A 21,539-nucleotide genomic window follows, 5' to 3' on the forward strand; every position below is an offset into this window, starting at 1 on the left:
GTGGCCCAGGCCCTACCAGCTATGTGACTTTGAGCAAGTCCCTCTCCTTCCTCTGGGAGCCCCAGTCTATAAAAACAATGGGGGGTCTATCGTAACAGTGACCCATCCCTCTCGCAGCCAAGGTGAAAATGACGCAAGGTGTCCTCTGTACAAAGCTGGCTTCTGCAGACCCCCACAAACACCACACATCCTCTGTTCCCCCAGCATCTCTCCTGGCCCACACAGAGCACTTGGCATTCCCCCATGGCCACCCCACTGCACTGCTGTGTCTTTGTACTTGCTGTTCCCTCTTACGGGGTTCTCTCTTCCTTCAGACAGGAATTCAGAGGTTACCAGGAGTTAGAGAGCATGATTGCTGCTGTTGTAATCTAAGAGAATCCTTTTGAGACAAGCTCTGATTTTCAACAGGGAACCCCCTCTGAGTAGCAGCAGAGCGCTGGGGAAGCGGCTGGTTTTGCTGCTGCGGATGCAGCTCCTGGGATGGGATAGCAAAGAAGGAAGGTAGCAGGATGGCTTTAAGGGACTAGGCTTCAGCACCATTTTTCTTCCCTCCTGGGGTGGCTCTTCTTATCTTTGAGGGGACCAGGGGCACCCTAACAATGTTTGGAGGGAGCTTCTGCAGGGATCCAGGGTTCTGCAGGCCCCTCAGGCTCAGGAAAGATCCCTACCACCAGAGCAGCCCATAGACATGAAGGGGTCTGGTGATATATATACCCCAGATATGGCTCCAGGAAGACACCTCAGTTAGGGTGGGTCTTCACCCACCCTTCTCAGCCACCACTGGTTCCCCTGAATGAGAGACTTGAGGAACAGGGGGCCACATGGGAGGGGCTGGGACTGCTTCTGCCACTGGAATGAATACTGAGCAGAGAATCTATTCAAACCAGCAGGACAGGCCCCACATCTCAACATGGCTCAGCATCTCAAGAAAATGTCAGTTCCTCTTCCCCATGAACATCTTCCTCTGGGATTAGCTCTGCATCTGTGCTGGATGTGAGGGGGCAGCCACGGTATCTGTACTTGAGGCCAACAGGTGGGTACCAGGGCTTGCGCTGAGGCTGCACCATTGGGCAGCCCACACCAGGAGGACAGCGTCCACCTCTGTAGTTACTCATTGTTGTTAGGGTTCATAACCCATTACTGAGGAATTAGCCTGTGTCATGAGGTTTATGCACGTCATTTCATTTAATCCTCGCACCAGCCCTGGTCGTGGCTATTTCTGTTTCCCGTTTTATAGGTGGAAACATCGAAGTTCAAAGAGGTGAAGCTGTCTTGGGAAAGGGGATTGGCAGACCCACCTGAGGGGTGGGGAAAAATAGGAGGCAGAGCTGAGGCCACTGTTAAGTAGAAGACAGTGCAAGGCTGATTTGGGCTCAGGGGAAAGCACTTTTTATAATGGCCTGTGCCAAGGCTGCCAGGTGGCAGGGAGCTCCCTGTCATGAGAGGCATGCACGGACAAACTGGATGGAGTACCTGTCATTCAGGCATCAGAATGGAAACAGAGTACCTGTCCAGAACATGTAAGACCCTAAGGTGTCAATCCTGGCCCCACTCCAGCCCTGGATGGGGCAGAGAAGGCAGGATCACCCAGGGGCTGAAGGACAGAGGGGGACACTGCCCAGAACTATCCCCCTGTTGCCTCATCACCAGGAGTGGCTTCCACTCTGTCTTTCTTAGTGAGAAATCTCAGAGGACAAGGGACGATCACAGGTAGGAACACAAGGCTAGGAGTTAAGTACCCCAAATGTTGCATTCTAGGCACTTCATTCCCCTCACCCTAGTCCCAGCGCTGTGGGGATGTCGCTGAGTCCAACCCCACTCCCAAGGTCCCTCCCTAGGAGCTGACATCAGCTCTACTCCTAAATATCCCTCACACACAGCCACTCCTCTCCAGATCCATAGCTGCGGCCCTGGCCTCCTAGCTGCCCGTTACCAGTCCCTTTTCTACCCAGCAGCCCTGCTTAGACTCCTTCATGGCCCCCTCACTCCTGCCTGATCTGGCCCCTCCTCCCGACTTGGCACCTCATGTGTCTGTCCTCTGGCCAGAAGGAGGCCCATTTAGTTCCTGTACACATCAAGTGCCTGCCCCCTCCTCACCTGGATTATATCCACTGAAGCTCAGACATCTTTCCTCCCAGGACTGGGTTAAGCACCCCTATATTCCCACAGCCATGACGAAACTGTGTGGCCAGGGCCATTAGTGTGTCTGCATCCGCAGAGAGACCAAGGTGCCATAGGGCAGGCTCCAATCTGTCTCTCCCAGCCCTGTGTCCCCAGCCCTGGCCCTGCTGCCTGGCACAGAGGCGATGCTCAATGAGCCACGCCAAATGGATGAATGAATGGGAGTGTGACCAAGGCTGGGAGGGCTGTCCCACACAGGCAGGTCGTCAGAGTCAGCGGGGTGTAGAAGTTGAGGCAGGAAGTGGCTTTGGGAAGATGTCTGGAGTAGGAGACTGATTGGACCAGAAGGTCCTCTGCAGAGACGTGTGAGGTCTCACCCACTGCCTCTAAGTCACATATTTTCTTTCAGCAAAGCCCTTTTATAGTCTTCCTGGGGACTGCAATAGGATGTGGGGGAATCCAAAGTTCCAGCCATGGTGTGCCCACCCAGGTCAGCCGGCAAGGAAAGATGTTGGTGGCTTTCCTCGCCACCACCTCGCCACTGTTGGTGGCTTTCTACAACCCCCCACCCTCACCCTCCACACCCTTGCAGAGAGGGAACAAGTTTGAGAGTGCAGTAGGTTTCCCTGGGCCTGACTGGCCTTGAACTTCCAGCTACTGTTCTCTGTGGGTGGTCCTCGGCCTGCTTGGCTACTACACACTGGTCCCAGCTCAGTGGCGGCCTCTCGAAATCCCTGGCGGGCTTCCAGGCCTCAGAGGAAGCCCCTGCCTTTGCCGGCACCATCACTGTTGTCACCACTACTGCTTCAGTGAAAATGCAATTACAGCAAACAGCCACGTCGCACTTGAGCTTCACAATCCACACCTGCAACTAATTAACTTAATTAGGCCTTAATGCGCTCCGCTGGTTGGAAGGCCTATTTTTACTTAATTATCCCCTAATATGCTTGCATGGAAAAGCCTGGGTCCTGGAGGATGGCTTTAGCTGTGGCAATGGTAGCCGCCTCGTCTTCTTGCGGAAAGGATGCCCAGGAGAGATGCCTGTCTGCTGCCATGAGTAGGCACCAAAGCGCTGAGAGTCTGCGAGTTGGGGGTGAGGCAGGGGCCATGGGCCATAGCTATGGGAACAACATTCGCCCCCACCCCCCAGGCCCCATTATTCTGGCTGCCCTGCCTCATCTGGGGCTGAAGCCACACTGGGCTCTGCTGAGAGTGTGGCAGGCCTGACCTGGCTGGCTTTTGTATTCACAGACCTCCCGCAGGGGAGGAGAGGGGCTCAGAGAGTTACTCCTCCAACTGCCTCTAATGGGGAGCCAAGGCTCAGAGAAGTCAGGGACTCACCTGAGGACACACAGCTAACTTGTGGTGATGGAGGTCCCCAGGCCCTCTAAAGGAGATTTTTAAGCCATGACAGGGTTCTGTCAGGGTGGGGTCCGGCTCCTCCCACACGGGGCCAGGTTCGGGTGGACAGAGGATCACCTAGACAGCTGGCCTCCAGGATTTCCCTGGCAACACCTTCCACCCCTAGTTGTCTTTTCTAGCTTTAGGGTGGGGTGAGGGGGTCATGGTTCACTGGGCAGATACGAGGGAGGCATTGAGAGCAGGGTCCTTCCCAACTGGCCCCTGCCTTGGCCCTGAGGGGCCTCCAGATGACCGGCTCATTTGAATCTCTGGGTTCCTGGGGCTGCGGGGACTGGCTCTTTTGTGTATGCTGAGGAGGGATCAACTATCTTTCTCCTTGGAGCAGTCCTCTCTCTGGAACTCCAGACTTAAATCTGACAACTGTTTCCTTGGTTCCTCCAGCCTTCGCTGGCCCTCAATTTTCCTCTCCCTAGCCAGCTCGCCCAGCATTCCTCTCTTTTGAAACTGGCCACACTATTCGCTCAAGCCAGGCACTAAACAGCTGCCCTTGACGACCCTCCCTCACATCCCCATAGCCAACTGTCAGGAGTCCTGATGGTCCTTCTTCCAAACAACATCCTTCGATGCCAACTTCCCACCACCTTCCAGCAAGCACCCCGGTCCTGGCCACTACCATCTCCCATCTGGACAGCCCTGCCCTGTCTTCCAGCCTCCACGATGCAGTCTCCACACAGCTGCCACAGTGATGTTTTAATAATCGCTCCCAGTTCAAAACCCATCAATGACTTCCTGTTCCACACAAGCCCAACCTATTGAGGCTGTCTGCCTCTCTGGTTTCATCACCTTTGTCCTCTCCTCCTTGCCCCAGGCATGTGGGCTGCCACTCAGTTTCTATAAGGCCTCAGAGGTTTTGCACTTGCTATTCCTTCTACCTAGAATGCTCTTTGGCCTGCTTGGGCTTGTGGCATCTCCTTTTAGGGTCAGCACTGCCATGACTGGCTCCACCACCTTCCTTGCCCCGAGCCTCAGTTTCCCCACCAGTCCAGAGAGGAAAAGAGTAGTCATCCCAAACCTTCCAGCCAGTGGCTCCTGTGAGGATCAAGGCCCCGAGGAGAGAAGAAACAGCCTGCTAATGGTGACATCAGGCAGAGAACTTGCGTGAAGAAGGACTTAGAGCTCTCAGCCCACGAATCTCAGTCATCTCAGCCAAGCCAAGACCCCTGCCCTGCACTGGGGTTGTAGGAGGTGGTGATGCCCTTATGTGATGGGAGAGGCTCGGTCAGAGACTCCGTCAGTCCTGGAAAGTGCCTTTCTGTCCCCCACTGACTCGCGTTCCTAGGCTGGCTATCAGCTGCCAGCAGTCACCCCACACACATACACACATTGGCCACTCCCGCCTCCCTCCCAAGCAGAGGCAGCTGCTGCAGCCTCCATGCTGGAAACAAAATTGAATGAGCATGTTCACAATGTTGCCTCCTGCTGATGGCTCCTAATTGCATGTTGAAGCCATGCAATGGAGCCCAAGTTACACTAATTATGTCATTACCCTAATTAAGTAAATACTGTATGTGCTAATTGGCTGAAATCTCTTCCGGGGGATGGCAGGGGGAGAGGAGGTGGTGTCCCCTGAGCTATCGCATTGATGGGCTGGGGGTAACCTGCAGGGAGGCAGGATAAGGGAAGACTTCTCCCTCAGTTCAGCAGGTGGAAACCTAAGTGGGGTTCAGGGAGAACCCTAGGCCACCACCCTGAACAGGCTTGCGCGTGATCCAGGGAAGGAAACAGAAGGTGCTAAAGGTGATCAGAGACCCAACTTGGAGGCCTGCCTTTGGTTTTGAGCAAACCTTTTCCTTTCCTCAAGTGGTTCCCTGCCCATCCCCGACCACAGCCAGTCCAGAGCCTGTGGACTCTCAGACATACTGGCCACAAGGGCAGCAGGGGGACTCAGTGTCCCAGCAGGTCTAACCAAACTACTGTCAATTTATATGCAGGACATCAGTTACATGCCTGGCCTAGGGCAGTAGGAGGGAGAAAGGCTGATGACCAAGCAAAGCCCTAAGCCCGGGGGACAGCATCAGTGTGAACTAGCAAAGGAACAAAAAGGGCTGGCATTCCCTAGAAACCATGGGATAATCCCAATAGGTGGGTTCATCTGAGGAAGTGTGGAGGGCTTTCTGGAAGAGGAGGACTTCACATACAAGGGAAAGAGGAAATCAAGGCTTCAGAGCTCAGATAACCTTTCAAGGTGCGATTTTTTTTTTTTAAGATTTTATTGGGGAAGGGGAACAGGACTTTATTGGGGAACAGTGTGTACTTCCAGGATTTTTTTCCAAGTCAAGTTGTTGTCCTTTCAGTTTTAGTCGTGGAGGGCGCAGCTCAGCTCCAGGTCCAGTTGCTGTTGCTAGTTGCAGGGGGCACAGCCCACCATCCCTTGCAGGAGTCAAACCAGCAACCTTGTGGTTGAGAGGACACGCTCCAACCAACTGAGCCATCCGGGAGCTCAGCGGCAGCTCAGCTCAAGGTGCTGTGTTCAATCTTAGTTGCAGGGGGTGGAGCCCACTATCCCTCGTGGGACTCGAGGAGTTGAACCCGCCACCTTGTGGTTGAGAGCACCCTGGCCCATGTGGGAATCGAACAGGCAGCTTTCAGAGTTAGGAGCATGGAGCTCTAACCGCCTGAGCCACCAGCCTGAGCCACCAGGCTGGCCCCCAAGGAGTGATTTTTAAATGCCAAACTTCTTACTCATAACCTTCAAGTGGGGGTTAGGTGGGGTAAGAGAGCAACCATCTGAAGGATGGCCTCCAGATAGGGATCTAACCCATTTCGGGGGACTAGGGGACAGAGAGGAATGCCAGCTCTGTGTCAGGACCCCGTATGTGTAAGCCCCCGTATGACCAGAGCCTCTATCTTGCCCTCTCTGACCTGATCAGCATGGGCCAGCTGTCAAGCAGGGGCCCCATCCCTGCCCTGACCCGCATGGGGTTGGAGGGGGGGTTCCAAAGGCAAGATGTTGAGTCCTTGGCGCTGTGGCGGGGGGCTTCCACAGCTGGGTCTTCTCAAGCTCAGTCTCCTGTGTGTGCCCAAGGACCACAATGTGGGCGTCCCTGCTCTCCCACTTCCACCGCACCCATCTGTTGCCATCTCTGCAGACATATGCGGCAGCTCCACACCCAGCAAACATCACCTGCTCACTTTGGGGGCAACTGTTCCTTGCCTCCCAGGCTGAAGGAGAGAAAAAAACAAGAGGGACATGGCGCCTAGCCCTAAACCAGCCCGACTCCCAAGGTGGCCTTGGCGAAGCCCCTCCCGCCCCCAGGCCTCAGGCTCCCATAGAGCATGTCCACTCATTGGTGCCTGTCCCAGGCTTTCATTCATTCCACATAACTTGGTCTGGGCTCCCTAGGCTGGCTACAGGAGACAGAAACAGATAAGAAACTGTCTTTTCAGCTGTGACGTCTGCAACTTACTTTCAAATGGTGCAGAAAAAAACATTATGTATGACTACACACACACACACACACACACACACACACACACAGCAAATATATATACAGAGATAAAGCAAGGCAAAATACTAACAATAATTGAATAAGGCTAAATGGTATATGGGTGTCATACTATTCGTATTCTGAAAACTTTCCTGTAAGTTTTAAATTATTTCTAAATAAAAAGTAGGAGGAAGAAAGTGAAGGAGGGGGGAGGGAGGAGGGAGGGAGGGACGGAGGAAGGGAAGGGAAGGAAGGAAGGAAGGAAGGAAGGAAGGAAGGAAGGAAGGAAGGAAGGAAGGAAGGAAGGAAAGGAGGAAGGAAGGAAGGGTCCTTTCCTTTCATGGGTTCCAGGATACAAGAGGAAGCAGCTGGCCCAGTGACAGCTGGGTTGATGTGGCCCTGCCGGGTGGGGCCAGGGGGCTTCCGAAGGAGGTGGTAGGGAGTTGGGCTTGGCTACACAGAGGCTAAGGGGCATCTAGCAGGGTGGCACTGGGGGCTGATTCCCCTCAGCCTCTGCCCTCCTTGTCAGAGCTCCAGGCTCCACCAGGCTATCTCCCCTCCTGCTCTCCAGAGAATGTAGGTACTCTGGAATTTCTACGAGGGGTCTCCAGGGGGACAACAAGGGGAGCTTGCCACGGTCAGAAAGCTTAGAAGGGCTTCCTATGCCCCCAAGCATGGACAAGACTGGACCAGCCCGGGGCACTGTGCCCTGGACTAGAGGGATGGGACAGCTCTGGTCAAAGCCACCCCACCTTCCCTGACCCCCCCTCCCCATACACAGCATCTCACAGACTCGTGCCTCAGCCACCCAAGCTGACTTCCCTGGTGCCCTGGCTTGTCACAGCAGTGCCTGGCAGCAGGAGGGCAGCTGCAGGAAGTGGTTCATTACCGCGTCCTTTATTAAGTCTGCAGTCAGCAGCCCAAGAATTGTGGGGTGTGGAGAGGGAGCCTGTCTGCTTTAGATGGGCTTATGCGGGGCTGCGGCTCCGGGCATACCCCTAGCAGCCACCTTCCCACTTCATCCCCTCCCTTTCACCTGCATCCCCACTCCCTTCAACCTCACTCCTCCCCTTGCCCGTGGCACCCACCATCCTTCCCGCCTCCCTCAGGGCACCCAATGCTCTTCCCTCAGAGGGGATTTCCCCTACCCAGTTCTCAGTCCAGGCTTCGGACCCTCCCCCAAAGAGACACTGACAACAGCGTTCTGATGTGTGGTCACTCATGGTGCGTTCTGAGCCCTCACTGAATAGCGGGGCCCACGCTCACAGCCCATTCCCTCTCCCCTTGACCTCAGGCTGCCACTTCGGAGCCTAGACCACTCCAGAGTGGACCTGCCCTCCATTCAGGAGACTTTTCAGGACTCTCCAGACTGTAGCACTCAGAGGTCGGAAGAGGCCAAGTCTTCCGATCAGACCTTTGTTCTCCCGCCTTTGTCCCTGGCCCCTGTCCTCCCAACCAGCCCATCAAACCAGTGCTTACTGTTGCCTGGCTGCTCACCGCTCCCTCCCATTCCCCTTCATGGCCTTTTGCCCACTCAAGTGCCAGAACCTGGCACCGGACAAGGGTGGGGTGGCTCTGTCCCCCTAGACACCCCCCCCACCCCAGTCAGCTGCCTGCCCCCTGCAGCCCTGCTTCTCACCCGGCTCCCTCTCCTGCTCGCACTCCCTCCCTTGCCCGGTGTCTGCCCCTCTAACAATCTCTCCCCTCTTGGTCTGGCCCCTCACCTCCTCTGCCCCCTCCCCATTTCCTCATCCCTCTTTTCTTGGCCCTTCAGTCCCTAGGAGTCAGGCTTTATCTCTCTGCAAATGTTCTCCTCCCCTCCCCTCTTCTCTCTCATCCTCTCCCCCTCCAGCTCCACTCCTTTGCCTGCTCACTCACCCTCTCCCTCTCCTGCTGCCCCCCTCTTTCTCCCCCACCTCTTTGTTTCAGCTGAGAACCGGCTCCTCGGGACAGTTCCCACACTGCAGTGCCTCTGGTGAGGAGACAGCGCCACTGAGGTGAGCTGGGGGAGCTGGGACCTCCAGGCTCGGGAGCCGGAGCTCTGGGGGGCAGGCAGGTGGGGAGAGAGGGCAGTCTGGCTGAGATGCTTCTTTGCCTAGGGCAGTGGGAGCCGCAGTGAGAGTGCCAGCTTCAAATGCCTCAGTGGTCAGCAGGAGCGGAGGGCAGAGGGGCAGCCAGTTGTCTTGGGGGAGTAGGGGTGGGCAGAGCTGGCTGGAAGCCGGCAGGCTCTGTCCCTGCCCTGGTGCCTGGCTTCTGTGGCTGGCCCTGGGCTAAGGGAGACCCTTAGGGGGACCTGACTGGGTGGGCGGGGGCTGGCTGCCTAGAACAGCCACATGCGGTGTCCTGGAGTCCAGGGCTCCGAACCCTGCCTCCGGCAGGTGTGTGGAGCTGTCAGTGGGTCTGTGACCCCTACAAGAGCATCTCCCTACTTGGGGTTTTGGTTGCTGGGCAAGGACGTGCTCCGCTGCCCCCCTGCCCAGGTGTGGGGTGTAGGCAAACGAGAGATCTGCCCCCTGCTCAGGCTGGCTGCTTTCACCCCAAGCTACTGACTGCCAGACCCATAGAGCCACATGGGGGAGGGGCACTTTCCCTCCCCTAGGGGTCTCTGACTAGCTTCCCCAGACAGGGTCCCCAGGACAGCTTCACCCAGAATTGCAAGCAGTAGGGATTCAGGCCAGAGCTCAGATGTTCCTGTGGTCATCTTCCTGGGGTGAACTGAGCTGGGCAGGTTGGAATGGTGGTGATGGGTGGGGGCATAAGTGGAGACAGAGCCCTGGCTCTTGAATGAGGCGACAAGTGCAATTATTGGAGATGGCTGAGGGCTATGAGGAGATCCTGAGTCCCTGAAGCTGGGGAAGGAGGATGGGAATGGATGGAAGGGGCAGAAGCCAATGCTAGGAGCCCCGCCCCCTTCTCAACTGAAGCTGAGGATGGAGCAACAGGGCTGGGTAAGGACAGTGTGCTGCTCACCCCTCCCCAGAGAGGTGAACAGTATGGCTCTACTGGCTGCCAAAGGAGAGCTGGGGATGTGGGGAGACCAAGGGGACCTTCCCAATGGGGTACATCTTGGGGGGCCATCCCCTGGCTATCTGGCCAAGGCAGAGCTAGGTCTTATCGTTCCCTGAACCCTCAGCAAGCCAGCAGTGGACCAGATTGTGGTGGGTAGTGACCCCATGAGATAGAGCTGCTAAGGGCATTTGTCCCCTAGGACTGGGTGGATGGCGCAGTTGTTTCTGGGGCCCAACTCTCCCTCACCCTCTTTTCTGGCCAGAGCCTCCTCATCTGAGTAGGCAGCCATCCCTCCCAGATGGAGGTGGATTCACTTGTGAACATCGAGTCTCAAGGGCTGACGTCGTCCACCCCATCCAGCCTCTAGAGGCCCAAGGGCAGCCTGAGCCAAGGGAGGCGGGAGAACAAAGCCTCAGGACTGGTCCCAGTGGTTACCCAGTGATGAGGCTGACCCTTAGACATCCCTCTCTCAGGGAGAAAGGCCATCCCTTCCTGCCTGAGCACAGCTCTCTATAGCTCCATGGCTCTACCTCTCATGTGGCAGCCTGTCTAAGCCTTTGGCTACCCCATCACTTGGTGGATCAGCGTTTCCCAACCCCTACACAACCCATCCTCCCCTAGCACACCCCGAATCCCCTCACCCCCTAAGGATTCCCAGTCTGGGGAAGCCAGGTCTCCCCACGCTGGTTTGGGCATCATGTCCCTCATACGTAACCCAGATCCAGAGAGATAAAACTGCCCTGACTATTTTTCTGAGACATGAGGGGCTCTCTCCCAGGCTGCATCAACTTATTCTCATTCCAGCTGACCCCCCCAAAGGCTGGGAGTCCTCAGAGGGCACTGTGCACCCCAGTAGCCATTAAAGACTCAAACACCACCTCCTGCTAGTGTCAGCTCAGTACCGCAGGGCAGCAGTCACTTCGTCTGCCTCAGTCAATAGCACCAGGCCTCACTGGCTCTAAACGTGACCCTGCCTGGATGGACAGAGGTGGCTTCCCTGAGCTGAAAGCTCTCTGAGCTTCTCCTTGGAAGAGGTCAGCACCTCTCCCTTCTTTCCATCCCTCCCTGAGCCCCCCATCTGCACAGAGCTTTCTTACCCAAATCTATCTGCTGCTGACATCTCCCCAGGGGAGTGGGACAAAGATGTCCCCATTAGACAGAGGAGAAAACTAAGGCATGGAGAAAGAAAGGTGGCAAGGCCAAGATAAGGACCTAACTCTCATTCCCGTGCTCCTTCCAGGTCTTTTAACTGCCACCCTGGTGAGCACCTAGATGAAGGCAGGGTACCTTCGCTCACCAAAGTGTCCACAAGCTGCCCGGCCTCTCTGGCCCCCCCAAAATCCAAGACCCAGGGAGAAAGGGGCTATGTTACTCCCAGGGGAGTTTGAGCCAGAGCTTCCAGCGTTGCTTCCAAAGTGAGCATCTAAAGGGTTGCCTGGGCTGGATGAAGGCTGCTGGGAATAAGCTACAGAAGGGCAGGCAGAGGGAAGGTGGGAGGGGGTTCTCAAGTCTGGTAATGCACCTCTCTCCCACCTGCGAGATTTCCACCACTTTCTTGCGTGCCCCATCCCCACCCTTGCAGTAAGGAAAACCTCAGCATCAAAGTCCTACGCAACCTGCTGGCATCATTCCTTGCCAAAAGGCCTCACGAGGCTTGTCACAATTGTCAATGTGAAGTCCAACCCCCTTGGACAGGCACACAAGGCCCTTTGTCAATTGGCCTCTACTGGCCTTTATGGCCTCCTGGCTCAACTTGCTTCACCACGTCCCCAACTTCTAACCATACCAAACTGAGTGTCCCTATCATGGGATGGAGCACAGCATGGCTCAGAGGCTGGCTCAGTGGCTGGCTGTGGGTTCGACTGGACACACACATGCCCACATCTGTCCCCATGCGCATATACACAGATGCAGACACGGTTTTGTGTAGAAGCCCAACACCCAACTGTGTGGTTTTCTACCAAATCACGCACGCACACAAGAGAGCTGTGAAGTCTGAGCCAAGGAAGAACTGACAAATCTGTTTTGTGGATCCCTACAGATGTCAAGCGTGGTCATGTCACCACCCCCAAACCCTTGAAGGGTGGTAGGGAGGCAAGAGTGGATCCCTGGCTCTGGCTGAGCCCTTGCTGGGCCCCAGGGTTTCTGAGTCCTAGAGGGTGGGCAGAGGATGGTCAAGTAAGTCCCAACCAGGTTCTCATTCTGGTTCTGTGGCAGACTTGCTGTGTAGCTCCAGACAAGCTATCTTCCCTTCCTGTTTCTCCAGCTATAAAACAAAGGGATTTGGATTAGCTGACACCTAAAGACTGTCCAGGCCCACTACCCAGCTGCTCTCAGTTCATGCCAAGTGCAGAGAATAAAAGGGCCTGTGAAGGCAGAAGCAGTCAGGTGTGCCAGGCACACCACAAGGCCAAACCCTCCAGCTGGACCAGGAAAAGCTTCAGGATGGAGACATGGTAGGCGCAAAAGCAGCAGGAATCTGAGCCACGAGAGACAGAAACCAAGAGCCCTGAAATGGGAGCAATTATTATGACCCATAATTAACATTTATGGAGCAAATAGTAAGTCCTACTGAACACTCATCACACAGGGTTTGTCGTATTTTTATCTAGATTGTGGTCAAATATATTCTCTCGTCTCGGGGGTACCAACTGAACAAATCTCATGGATTAGGCCCAATCTGTCCCCCGGCGTCCCCACCCCCACAGACAAGACACAGGGCAGGGGCCAAGGTGGCACAGAGGGGGCCTCCAGCAAGCCCCCACCCGCCTGAAGCCTCTCAACAAGTGTGTAAGCAGCCATGTGCACAAGCGGCATTACGTCCCCTGCGCTGAGTATCTGTGCATACACATGAAGACGCACCTCCCCCCAGCGTGCCAACACCAACATGTGTAAGCTCACACGCATGCGCACACTGGACACGTGGCAGACAGGTCCTCTGCCCCAGCGCCTCCCTCTGGTGCTGCTCTTGCCTGGAACTTGACACCAGTGCTAACAAGCCATGCTCCCAAGAGTGATGACAAGCAGGGACAGGACATACTTATCCAGAGGTTTCCAGAGGAGCACCAGTGCAGAGGCGCCATGTGTGGGCAATATCCCCTAAGAGTATGACCCCCACCCCGGTCAGCGGGAAATCCATGCCAGGACAGAAGGAAGTGGTGCCCCTGCATCAGGGCAGTGCCAACTCCCCTCCTCCTTAAATCTCCTTGACCCCCAGAGCCAGCTTGCCTGCTCACTTCCCTCTCAATCCCAGGCTGTCCAGTGTGAGTCACATCCCAGCTCATGAACCATCTGCAAGCTGGGCTGTCCAGATCCCAAGTGGGAAAGGGAGGCTGTTCCCAGGGAAAGGGCATGTTGGCCCTGGCCCAGAGCTTCTCACACCCTCAGAAAGGGGATAGCTGGGATGGCGGAGGAGCTAGCAGGTGCAGCCCCAGGCCTCGCTGTTCTCTATGGCTTTTTATTCCTATGTGATTCTACTGTTCACTCATATAGGGATTGGAGCCGTGGCGCACGGCGGGGGCGGCCAGCGGAGGGTTTGGATACTGACGGGGACCAAGGAAAGCTGAGACAGTGGCCCATCCCTCTCCCAGCACAGGCTACAGGCCTGGCCAAGAGAGCCCTCCTGTTTCTTTCCTTCCCATTGGCCTCTTCCCCACCATCTGTAACAGAGGGAGTGGCAGGGGGCTGCTGGACCCCATCATTCCTCTGACACACCATCCCAGCACTGGAGACTGCCCTCCCCCATGGCGAGGCTGGTACCAGAAATGGGACTATGTCCCCAGAAGAGTGGCTGAAGGAACTGGGGGTGTTCAGCCTGGGAAAAATGGCTGGCACAAAGAAACGACGTCCAGGGTCCTATGTCGTTGGGGTAGCCTATAGATAAACAGGCAGCTCAACGAAAGGTGTCGTCTGTCCAAAGCAGAAGGGAGGGCTGTCCCTGGTGGTAGGTAATAAGCATGTGCCAGTGACGCATATGGCACAGGCTAAAGACCGCAGCCGGGATGCCACTGGGAAGAGTCACAGCTGGATGGGTGGCCAGTCCCTCCCAGACCCCACGGACTGCAGTCCTTAGGCCTGTCCTCCCTGGGGTTTCTGCTGATCCACAGTGAGCATATTGGGAGCCGGGCTCACCCCTCCTAGGCTCCTGTTTAAGTGAACCAAGTACCCAATGTGCCCTGCAGAGAGGGTGTGGGGAACTCTTATCAGGTCCTGGCCGTGGCTGCAGCCCAACCCACTCCCCTCCCCAGGGGTTCCCTGCAAACCCCTGCTCTGAAGGAAGATGCATTGAGACCCGATAGCATGATCCTTTTTATTTTCAGTCCTTCTTGCTTCACTCTACAGAAAAAACAGGCTCAGGAGCTCAGCACAGGAGTACCTGGGGGAGAATACTGGGGACAGCGAAGTAGCCAAGGGACTTCTCCTGGTCATCAGGGGACCTGCTGCTGTGGCTGAGAGTAAGGGTGGAAGCGAGACCCCATCTGCCTGTCTGGTTAGGAGAGTGGACATACATGGAGCAGAGGCCGAGTGGGAGGGGAGAGGCCAACCATGCACCCAGAGCCGAGGAGAAGAGGGGCCCTACGGCCTGGTGAGGCCCTGGGTACCAGCCCGGTCTGCCCTGGGATCTGTCCTGTTGGCCTCCTCTGGACCCCCAGAACATGACCTATGCCATCACCGCGGCCGCAGGAACAGGAGGTGGGTATCCATGACATTGGTGCCCGTCAACCCTGTGTATAGCAGATGTGCCCCACTCTGGAAGCGGTGGAAGAAGGTATGTGAGTCGTTGCGAGCTAGGAAGGTGGCCACATCCAGGCCCTCTGCGGCAGCAAGGTGAGCCAGCTCAGGCACGACCCAGGCCCCGGCTGCCTCTGTGGGCCCATCCTTCCCATCAGTGCCACCACTCAGAAACAGCACATCAATAGGTCCTAGCGGCCGTCGTCCCAGCTCTGCTCCAACACGCAAGGCCAGTTCCTGGTTCCGGCCACCTTTGCCCGAGCCCTGTAATTGCACTGTGGGCTCGCCACCAGCCAACAGGCAGACGGGGCCCCTAGCCCCCGCCACGGCCTCCAGAGCCTCCTTTAGCTGCAGGTCTGGGAGCTGGAGCTCAGCCGCCAGCTCATGGAGTCGTTCATCCTCCTCCACAGAGGCTCCAGACCCAGGCAGGGTGAGGCGGGCTGCAGCTACTCGGGCCAGCAGCTCGTAGAAGTGGGCCACAATTTTCACGTCGCCCTGCATGGCTGCGCTCAGCACCACGGCTCGGTATCCCAGCGCCTCGGCCTGCCGCCGGGCCTCAGCCAGTGCCAGTGCATTGGAGCCAATGATCACATTGAGGACGTGACCACAGGTATGTGGCCCACGGGGGTCAGAGTCAGCCCGAGCCAGCACAGTCTTCACAGAACGTGGCAGGGCAGCACGAAGACCATAGCGATTAAGGATGTGCAGGCAATCTTGCACGTTGTGGACGCTGGCCACAGTAGGGCCACTCGCGATCACCTCCACGGGATCCCCCACCACGTCTGACAGAATGAGGCTCACCACCTGGGGACGGGTTGCAGAGGGATGGCCCAGTCCTGCCTGGTCCTCACCCCAGAGCTACGGGGACAAACTACCCTCCCAAGGTATCCACATGCCCTACGTCACCAACTACATTTCCTCGCCCTTTTCTACCTCCTCTCAAGTGGGTGCACAAAACACCTGGCCATGTGGCGTCCCCATCATCCTCTCTGATGCCCCTATCCGATGGCCCTGTGGACTCCCACACCAGGCCCCTGCCGATTTGTATGCTGTTTTAGGCTTTCATTTCCCTGGCACATGTGGGCCTGGCTCCACCAACCCAGGGCTGCCTGGGGAAGAAGCAACTCACGCACCTGGGCAGGGTAGGCGACCTGAGCCAGCCCCCCACCCTTGAGCTGGGACAGGGCCTTCCGGATGGTGTTCAGCTCCTGGATGGTTGCTCCTCGGGCCGCCAGCAGTTTGGTGAGTGTCTGCTTTTCCTCCAGTGTGACGGGTGGGATGGGGGCAGGCAGCAGGGCTGAGCCCCCACCTGCAGAGACAGTGAGGACTTCAGGCAGAGGGGACAGCAAAGACACTTCCTCACCCAGGGACACAGGTGGGCTGGAAGGTGGGGTTAGGGTGCCCCCGTGTGGACACGCAGTGGAGGGACGTGTGCACAGTCACCACACCCTAGGCACCTGAGGTTGGACCCTGCATTGGGGTAACCCAGGTCCAGTAGGCACTGGGGTGAAGCACTATTCCGTAAGAGCTTGGAATAGGAGGCAGACCGGAGGTGACAGTGGAGGACCACGGAGAGAGCTCTATGGGTGCAAGGCCCAGGTGATATTGGTACAGACAGCTGCAAAAACAGTGACATTTTCCTTGCAAGATCCTAAGGTAGGTGTTCCCTGTGTGCCCTCTCACAGTCAGCCAACAAGGTCAGTCAAAAGGAGGACCCCACAGCTCAGGGGAAGCCAGACTACCTGCCCAGGGCCACCCAGGAGTCCGCCATCCAGATTCCTCACTGCCCTTTCTGCTTTGTGACCCTGGGGACTCAAACGTGATATTTGGAACCACCCCTCCTGCCAGTTGTCCGGAGCCAATCTGGCACCATACCTGAGATGAGCACAAGCAGCAGATCGTCAGCTGTGAGACCTTCAGCCAGCTGCCGGATGGCCAGTGCAGCCCGCAGTGCGTCGCGGTCCGGCAGGTTGTCTTCCGCACCCTCAAATACCTGGACACGGCTGTGTGGCTTCAGCAGCATCTCCCTGAGGGGAGAGACAGTAGAGAGCGAGAGAAGGGGTGGGCTCCTCTGCTCCCACCTGATTTCCCAGCTGTACAGGTGAAGCGTGCATGAACAAGGATATCCACTGACACCCATCCTGGAGCCAGGCCAGACCCAAGAGAAAAAAGAAGCCGGTGAGGGAGGGAGGCCGTGATCCAGCCTGAGTCTGGGCCCAGATTCCCGTCCAGATGGACAGTGGGGAGCAGCTTCCCCAACGCTCCTTACTGCTTGCCAGTGCACTCCATGGCAGCACGGATCCCCTTGGGAACGCTGATCACGCCCTGCACAAGATGCTGGCCCAGTATCTCCTCAGCTGCAGCCGCCATGCCCAGTACAGCTTTGCCGAAGCCCACCAAGTAGAGGTTTTGCTGCAGCTGAAAGCTCCGGTCCCGCACCTTCAGCTGCCCACTGCTGGGGTCCAAGGACAGTGCCCGGTGCATCATGGGGCCCGGCTGCACGGCAGCCACAGTGTTTTCAAACAGCTGCCGAGCCTGCTCTGCCAGGGCCATGCCGCTAGCCAGCCGTGCCCCTGGGCCCCTCCAGAGGAATGGGCGCAATGGGGCTCGGGTCAAGCAGGGCAGGACCTGCAGGGCTGCAGCCATGCCCCACTGGTTTCAGCTCCGCCTGGCACCCATGGCTGCCTAGGGGGAAGAAAACACTAGTGAGGCCCTTGTAAGGCTAGAGACAGGAGGCCCACAGCCACCCCTGAGGGCTCAGGGCCAGTGGACCCCACAGCTGCTGCAGCAAGAAGAGACCATCTGCCAGTCCCAGGACACTTCCTGAAGCCCACAGCTGCCTGATCTCACTCCAGTCCTTGGAGTCCAGGTCTGCCACCAAACCATGTCCTCTTCTGCAGGCCACACGCTGGCCCTCTGGACGCTCTGCCCCGAGTCCAAAAGTCCTGTTAACTGAGCCCTCCTCCTAGATCACCCCCTTTGGCTGAGAGTTAATCATTCACAGAGGGAGTAATTCCTACCAGTGGGCTCCCGCCCCGCCCCTTCTCCACCCCCTGCACTTCTGAGCCCTCATCCAGGAGCAACTCCCCTTTCTGGCATTCCTTCCTTGCCTCTTACCACTTCTGCTGCCAGGAGGCTGCTGGCTGTTGACCTGCAGGCTGCTCTATTTCATTAGCTTATGGGTCAGGGCTGGGGAGCCTGGGAAGGCTAGGTGTGTGTGGGGAGGCTGCAGGCTTGCTGGGGCACTGACAGGCCCAGAGCACATCCTCAAGGCCACAGCTTGAGGAATCCAAGCACTTAGGACCAGTCCAACAAGAGGTTCAAGTTTAAACCAGAAGTGGCAGCAAAGTCTGGCTCATGGTAGAACCTTGGAGAAGTCCCTAGACACAATGAGGCTATGTCCATGGGACCCAATCTGCAAGACAGAAAAAGACACCCTTCCACCTATATGGCTGGCCAGACCCACCCCTGCCAAGAACATGCGTTTTGGCTCTGACATAAGAAGTCTTGGGTCACACCACTCACAAGGGTGAAAGCCTAGTGGCTGGAGCAAGCAAAGGCCAGGCTCCCACAGTGAGCCAAATAACCATTTTCCCCACTGGGCAGGGTAAAGGCTAAAGAAGCCTTAGGGTGAAGGTCAGGAGGCCATAGACAAGTTTAGGGACAAAAATGCACTAAAGAGCTCACCTCTAAAAAGGCATCTCCTTTAATAAATGCCCACCAGAAAGTTGCCAGTTGACCGCAACACCAAGTGTGGCCAAAGCAGGGCAAGAAAGCTGGCAATCAGGTTCCAGCTCTACCAGTTTTCTGAATGGCTGGGAAAGCTCCATTTCTCTCACTGGGCAACATCTGCAAAATGAGAGGTGAGATGAGATTACCGTTAAGACTAATGCTCTCCCTTTGACCTCCTTGGCTATTTGAAGCAGCCCACTGCTATCACCGAAAACCAATTTATCCTACATTCAAAAAACCTGCTGCCCTTAGCACTTAGCCTGCTGGCTTCTAGCTTTCCCATAAGAGACCAACCCTATTTGACCCCAATTGTGAAAGGGAACACAGAGGGCATCGCCATAGGGACTCTAAAAATGGGCCCAACTTTTGTCAGGGGGCTCCTGGGGCTCGCCCCATTAGGCTTGGAGCTGAAAGTATCTTAGCATCTAGCAATAGCTGATTTTGACAGCCTGGGTGAACTTTGTATCTATGTCACAGATGGACACAGGCCTGCAAAATCCCAGCCTTGATACTGGATACCAGAGCCCAAGACAGAATGGGACACAAGGCTAAGGTTGACAGAACATACAGGACGTCCAGTTAAATTTGAATATCAGTGACATAGGGAATTTTCTTTTTTGCTTAAAGAGCAAACATTTCTTTCTTGTTTAAAAAATTATAATTGACATAATGTTACATTACGGTGTTTCCCCGAAAATAAGACCTAGCCGGACCATCAACTCTAATGCGTCTTTTGGAGCAAAAATTAACATAAGACCTGTTCTTATTTTAATGTAAGACCTGGTATAATATAATACTGGGTATAATACCAGGAATGACAAAAGGCTGGGTATAATATAATATAATATAATACCAGGTATAATATAATATGGCCGGGTCTTATATATGACCGGGTCTTATATTATATATAACATAATTATTATATAACTTATATAACACATAAATTATATAATTATTATATAATGTAATATAAAATCAGGTCTTATATTAATTTTTGCTCTAAAAGATGCATTAGAACTGATGGTCCGGCTAGGTCTTATTTCCAGGAAACACGGTAGTTTCAGGTATACAACATAATGATTTGGAATTGTTTTAATGTATGTCCCATAGAATATTTGGGACCTACCTATACTGAAATGTTATTTGTTGTTTATCTGAAATTGAAATTTAACTGGACGTCCTGTATTTTTATTTGCTAAATCCAGCAATTTTAATCAGGACACATGTCTCTTAAAATCCCAGGCGCTCCAGCGCGAAACCCGGGGATTCCAAGACCTGCCGTGACTCCTCCCCGCCGCTAAGTGGGGCTGGAGCCAATGCCGGCCTTCGCCTGATCACACAGGCCACGGAAGTGACGTCGCCTTCGGCCGGGCACTCAGGCCTTTGCGAGGAAAATGGCCCCCGCGTAGTGCCCGGTGGTGACCCGAGAAATAAGGGCCCGCTGCCTCCTGAACCCGCGGTGGCCTCCTAAGAACTGCTTCCGCGGGCCCTCGCTGCGCGGACTTACCTTCCCACAGCTCCCGGCCGCGGCTTCCAGCGTTGGAGGCCGGAAGTACTCGCGGGTGGGCGGGGCGGAATCCGGAAGTGGGGTGTGTGGGGCGGGCTTGGGGGACCAGGTGCGGGTTGCGGTGGGAGGGGCGCGGGGGTAGCCGGGGCAAATATTAGGGCATTGGCTCCGCCCTGACTTCCGAGGAACCTGGATGGAGTCACCTTGCGCCTCGTTTTCTTAATCGCTGCAATGGGGGTGCTAATAGCCGCCTCACTGATGGTTATGACCCGTCCCCTTTATCTTGTACGATGCAGTCAGTCAGCAGGTGCGCGCCAAGCTCCTGTTACCGGGCCCGGCAGCGAGCAAACGGGCTGAGAAGCACCATTTCCCCACACCCACCCCTTCTGGAAGCAGGTGAGGGCATCCCTGCCCTTCCCCTCCGCTGTCATCCCGCAAGAACTCATTGGAGTTCCCTTCCTCTCCCCGTTGGGCAACCAAATAACAGCTCTGACTCAGCAAGAGAGTTCAAATTCAGTTCCTTGACCCTGAAACACAAGCTGCGTGTAAACACGAACGACCCGGGCCTCCCTCGATGCCCCTGCTCTCTTCTCTCCCTGTGGCTTCATTGAGAGGGGCTGATGCCTTAGACATTGAAAAGACAAGTCCTCACCAGACTCCAGAGACGCAGAAGAGTACACTGCTGTTCCTTGGTTTTCTTGGGCGGATGGGACAGGGGGCTAATGTCACAAACCAGAGCAGACCTCCTAAAAATCTTAAAACATCTCTCTCACGCCGGTTCCCTTTAGCAGCTGCCACATCTCTCCATAGGTCTGCATACCTTGCCCTGTTCTTGTCATGAACTCCTCCTCCCCGCTTCTTAGCTGTCTCCCTGGATTTTTCTTTCCCTTTATAATAGAGGCCCTTTTATTCCCTATCAACCGCTCCCAAATGCTGCTCCACCCCACCACCCAAACAAAGGCACCCTCAGGGGGATCAGCCCTCTTTAGATGTGGGGAGATGGTAAACACTTAAAATGACAGTTTTTCCTTGTTTACAGTACACTACCTTCATCCACCCATGCATTTAATAATTCATCATTCAACAGACATTTCCTGAGTGCCTTCTGTGTGGGCCAAATGCTATAGCTACAGCGATGAGTAACAAGTGGTACTTTCAGATGGGAAACTTACTCTGCTTTTGTAATTACATTCCCACGCTGCTGGGAGTAGTGTAAATTTCAGCACCTCTCTGATTGTTTAGTGACAGAGACTCAAACAGACACTATTTACTGTGCCAGTGCTGTTCTGTCAGAATATAAGCACGAGACTAATTGTACCCATTTTTTTTTAAGCTCCCATCCCACCCCACAGCTACTCACAAGATGTATTTTTAATATTTGACGACAGCGGGTTTAGATGTCCACTGGACTGTGAGCTTCTGGAAGGTGGTGACTTGGTCTAATTCATATTTGTGTTTGTACTGCCTTGCATAGTCCCAAGCACAAGTAGAAACTGGAATTTCTTATTTTTTTAATGAATTAAGATAACAGTGGAGAGCTCAGCTACAAAGTGCTGCATACCGTAGGTGGAAAGGATTTCACAAAAGGA

The 21,539-nt window shown here is 55.4% G+C and overlaps 1 protein-coding gene across 2 annotated transcripts; it reads right to left on the reverse strand.

Moving 5' to 3' along the window:
• Nucleotides 1-14,270: 14,270 nt before the first annotated feature.
• GLYCTK (glycerate kinase) lies at nt 14,271-20,004 on the reverse strand. 2 transcript variants are annotated; one of them, XM_081071921.1, is made up of 6 exons: nt 19,951-20,004; nt 18,399-18,560; nt 16,981-17,396; nt 16,587-16,738; nt 15,845-16,020; nt 14,271-15,515 (listed from the first exon to the last, which is right to left on the reverse strand). In XM_081071921.1, the coding sequence occupies exons 3-6, from the start codon at nt 17,355-17,357 to the stop codon at nt 14,649-14,651; spliced, it is 1,572 nt and encodes a 523-aa protein (XP_080928047.1). In that variant the 5' UTR covers nt 17,358-17,396; nt 18,399-18,560; nt 19,951-20,004; the 3' UTR covers nt 14,271-14,648. The 2 variants fall into 2 exon arrangements, with proteins under 2 accessions (XP_080928047.1, XP_080928048.1); XM_081071922.1 differs by lacking the exons at nt 18,399-18,560; nt 19,951-20,004 and adding an exon at nt 17,562-17,696.
• Nucleotides 20,005-21,539: the final 1,535 nt, after the last annotated feature.

Source organism: Rhinolophus hipposideros (genome assembly GCF_964194185.1).
Source record: "Rhinolophus hipposideros genome assembly, chromosome: 14".
In the NCBI taxonomy this organism is placed as follows: domain Eukaryota; kingdom Metazoa; phylum Chordata; class Mammalia; order Chiroptera; family Rhinolophidae; genus Rhinolophus; species Rhinolophus hipposideros.

Bases quoted from the DNA above. Each gene is read 5' to 3' on its own strand.
- GLYCTK (XM_081071921.1), bottom strand. From the start codon at position 17,357: ATGGCTGCAGCCCTGCAGGTCCTGCCCTGCTTGACCCGAGCCCCATTG. The intron at 16,021-16,586 runs GTATGGTGCCAG...CTGTCTCTGCAG, and splicing joins GCTGCTTGTGCTCATCTCAG to GTGGGGGCTCAGCCCTGCTG. The intron at 15,516-15,844 runs GTGCGTGAGTTG...ACCCGTCCCCAG, and splicing joins AGGTCGCCTACCCTGCCCAG to GTGGTGAGCCTCATTCTGTC.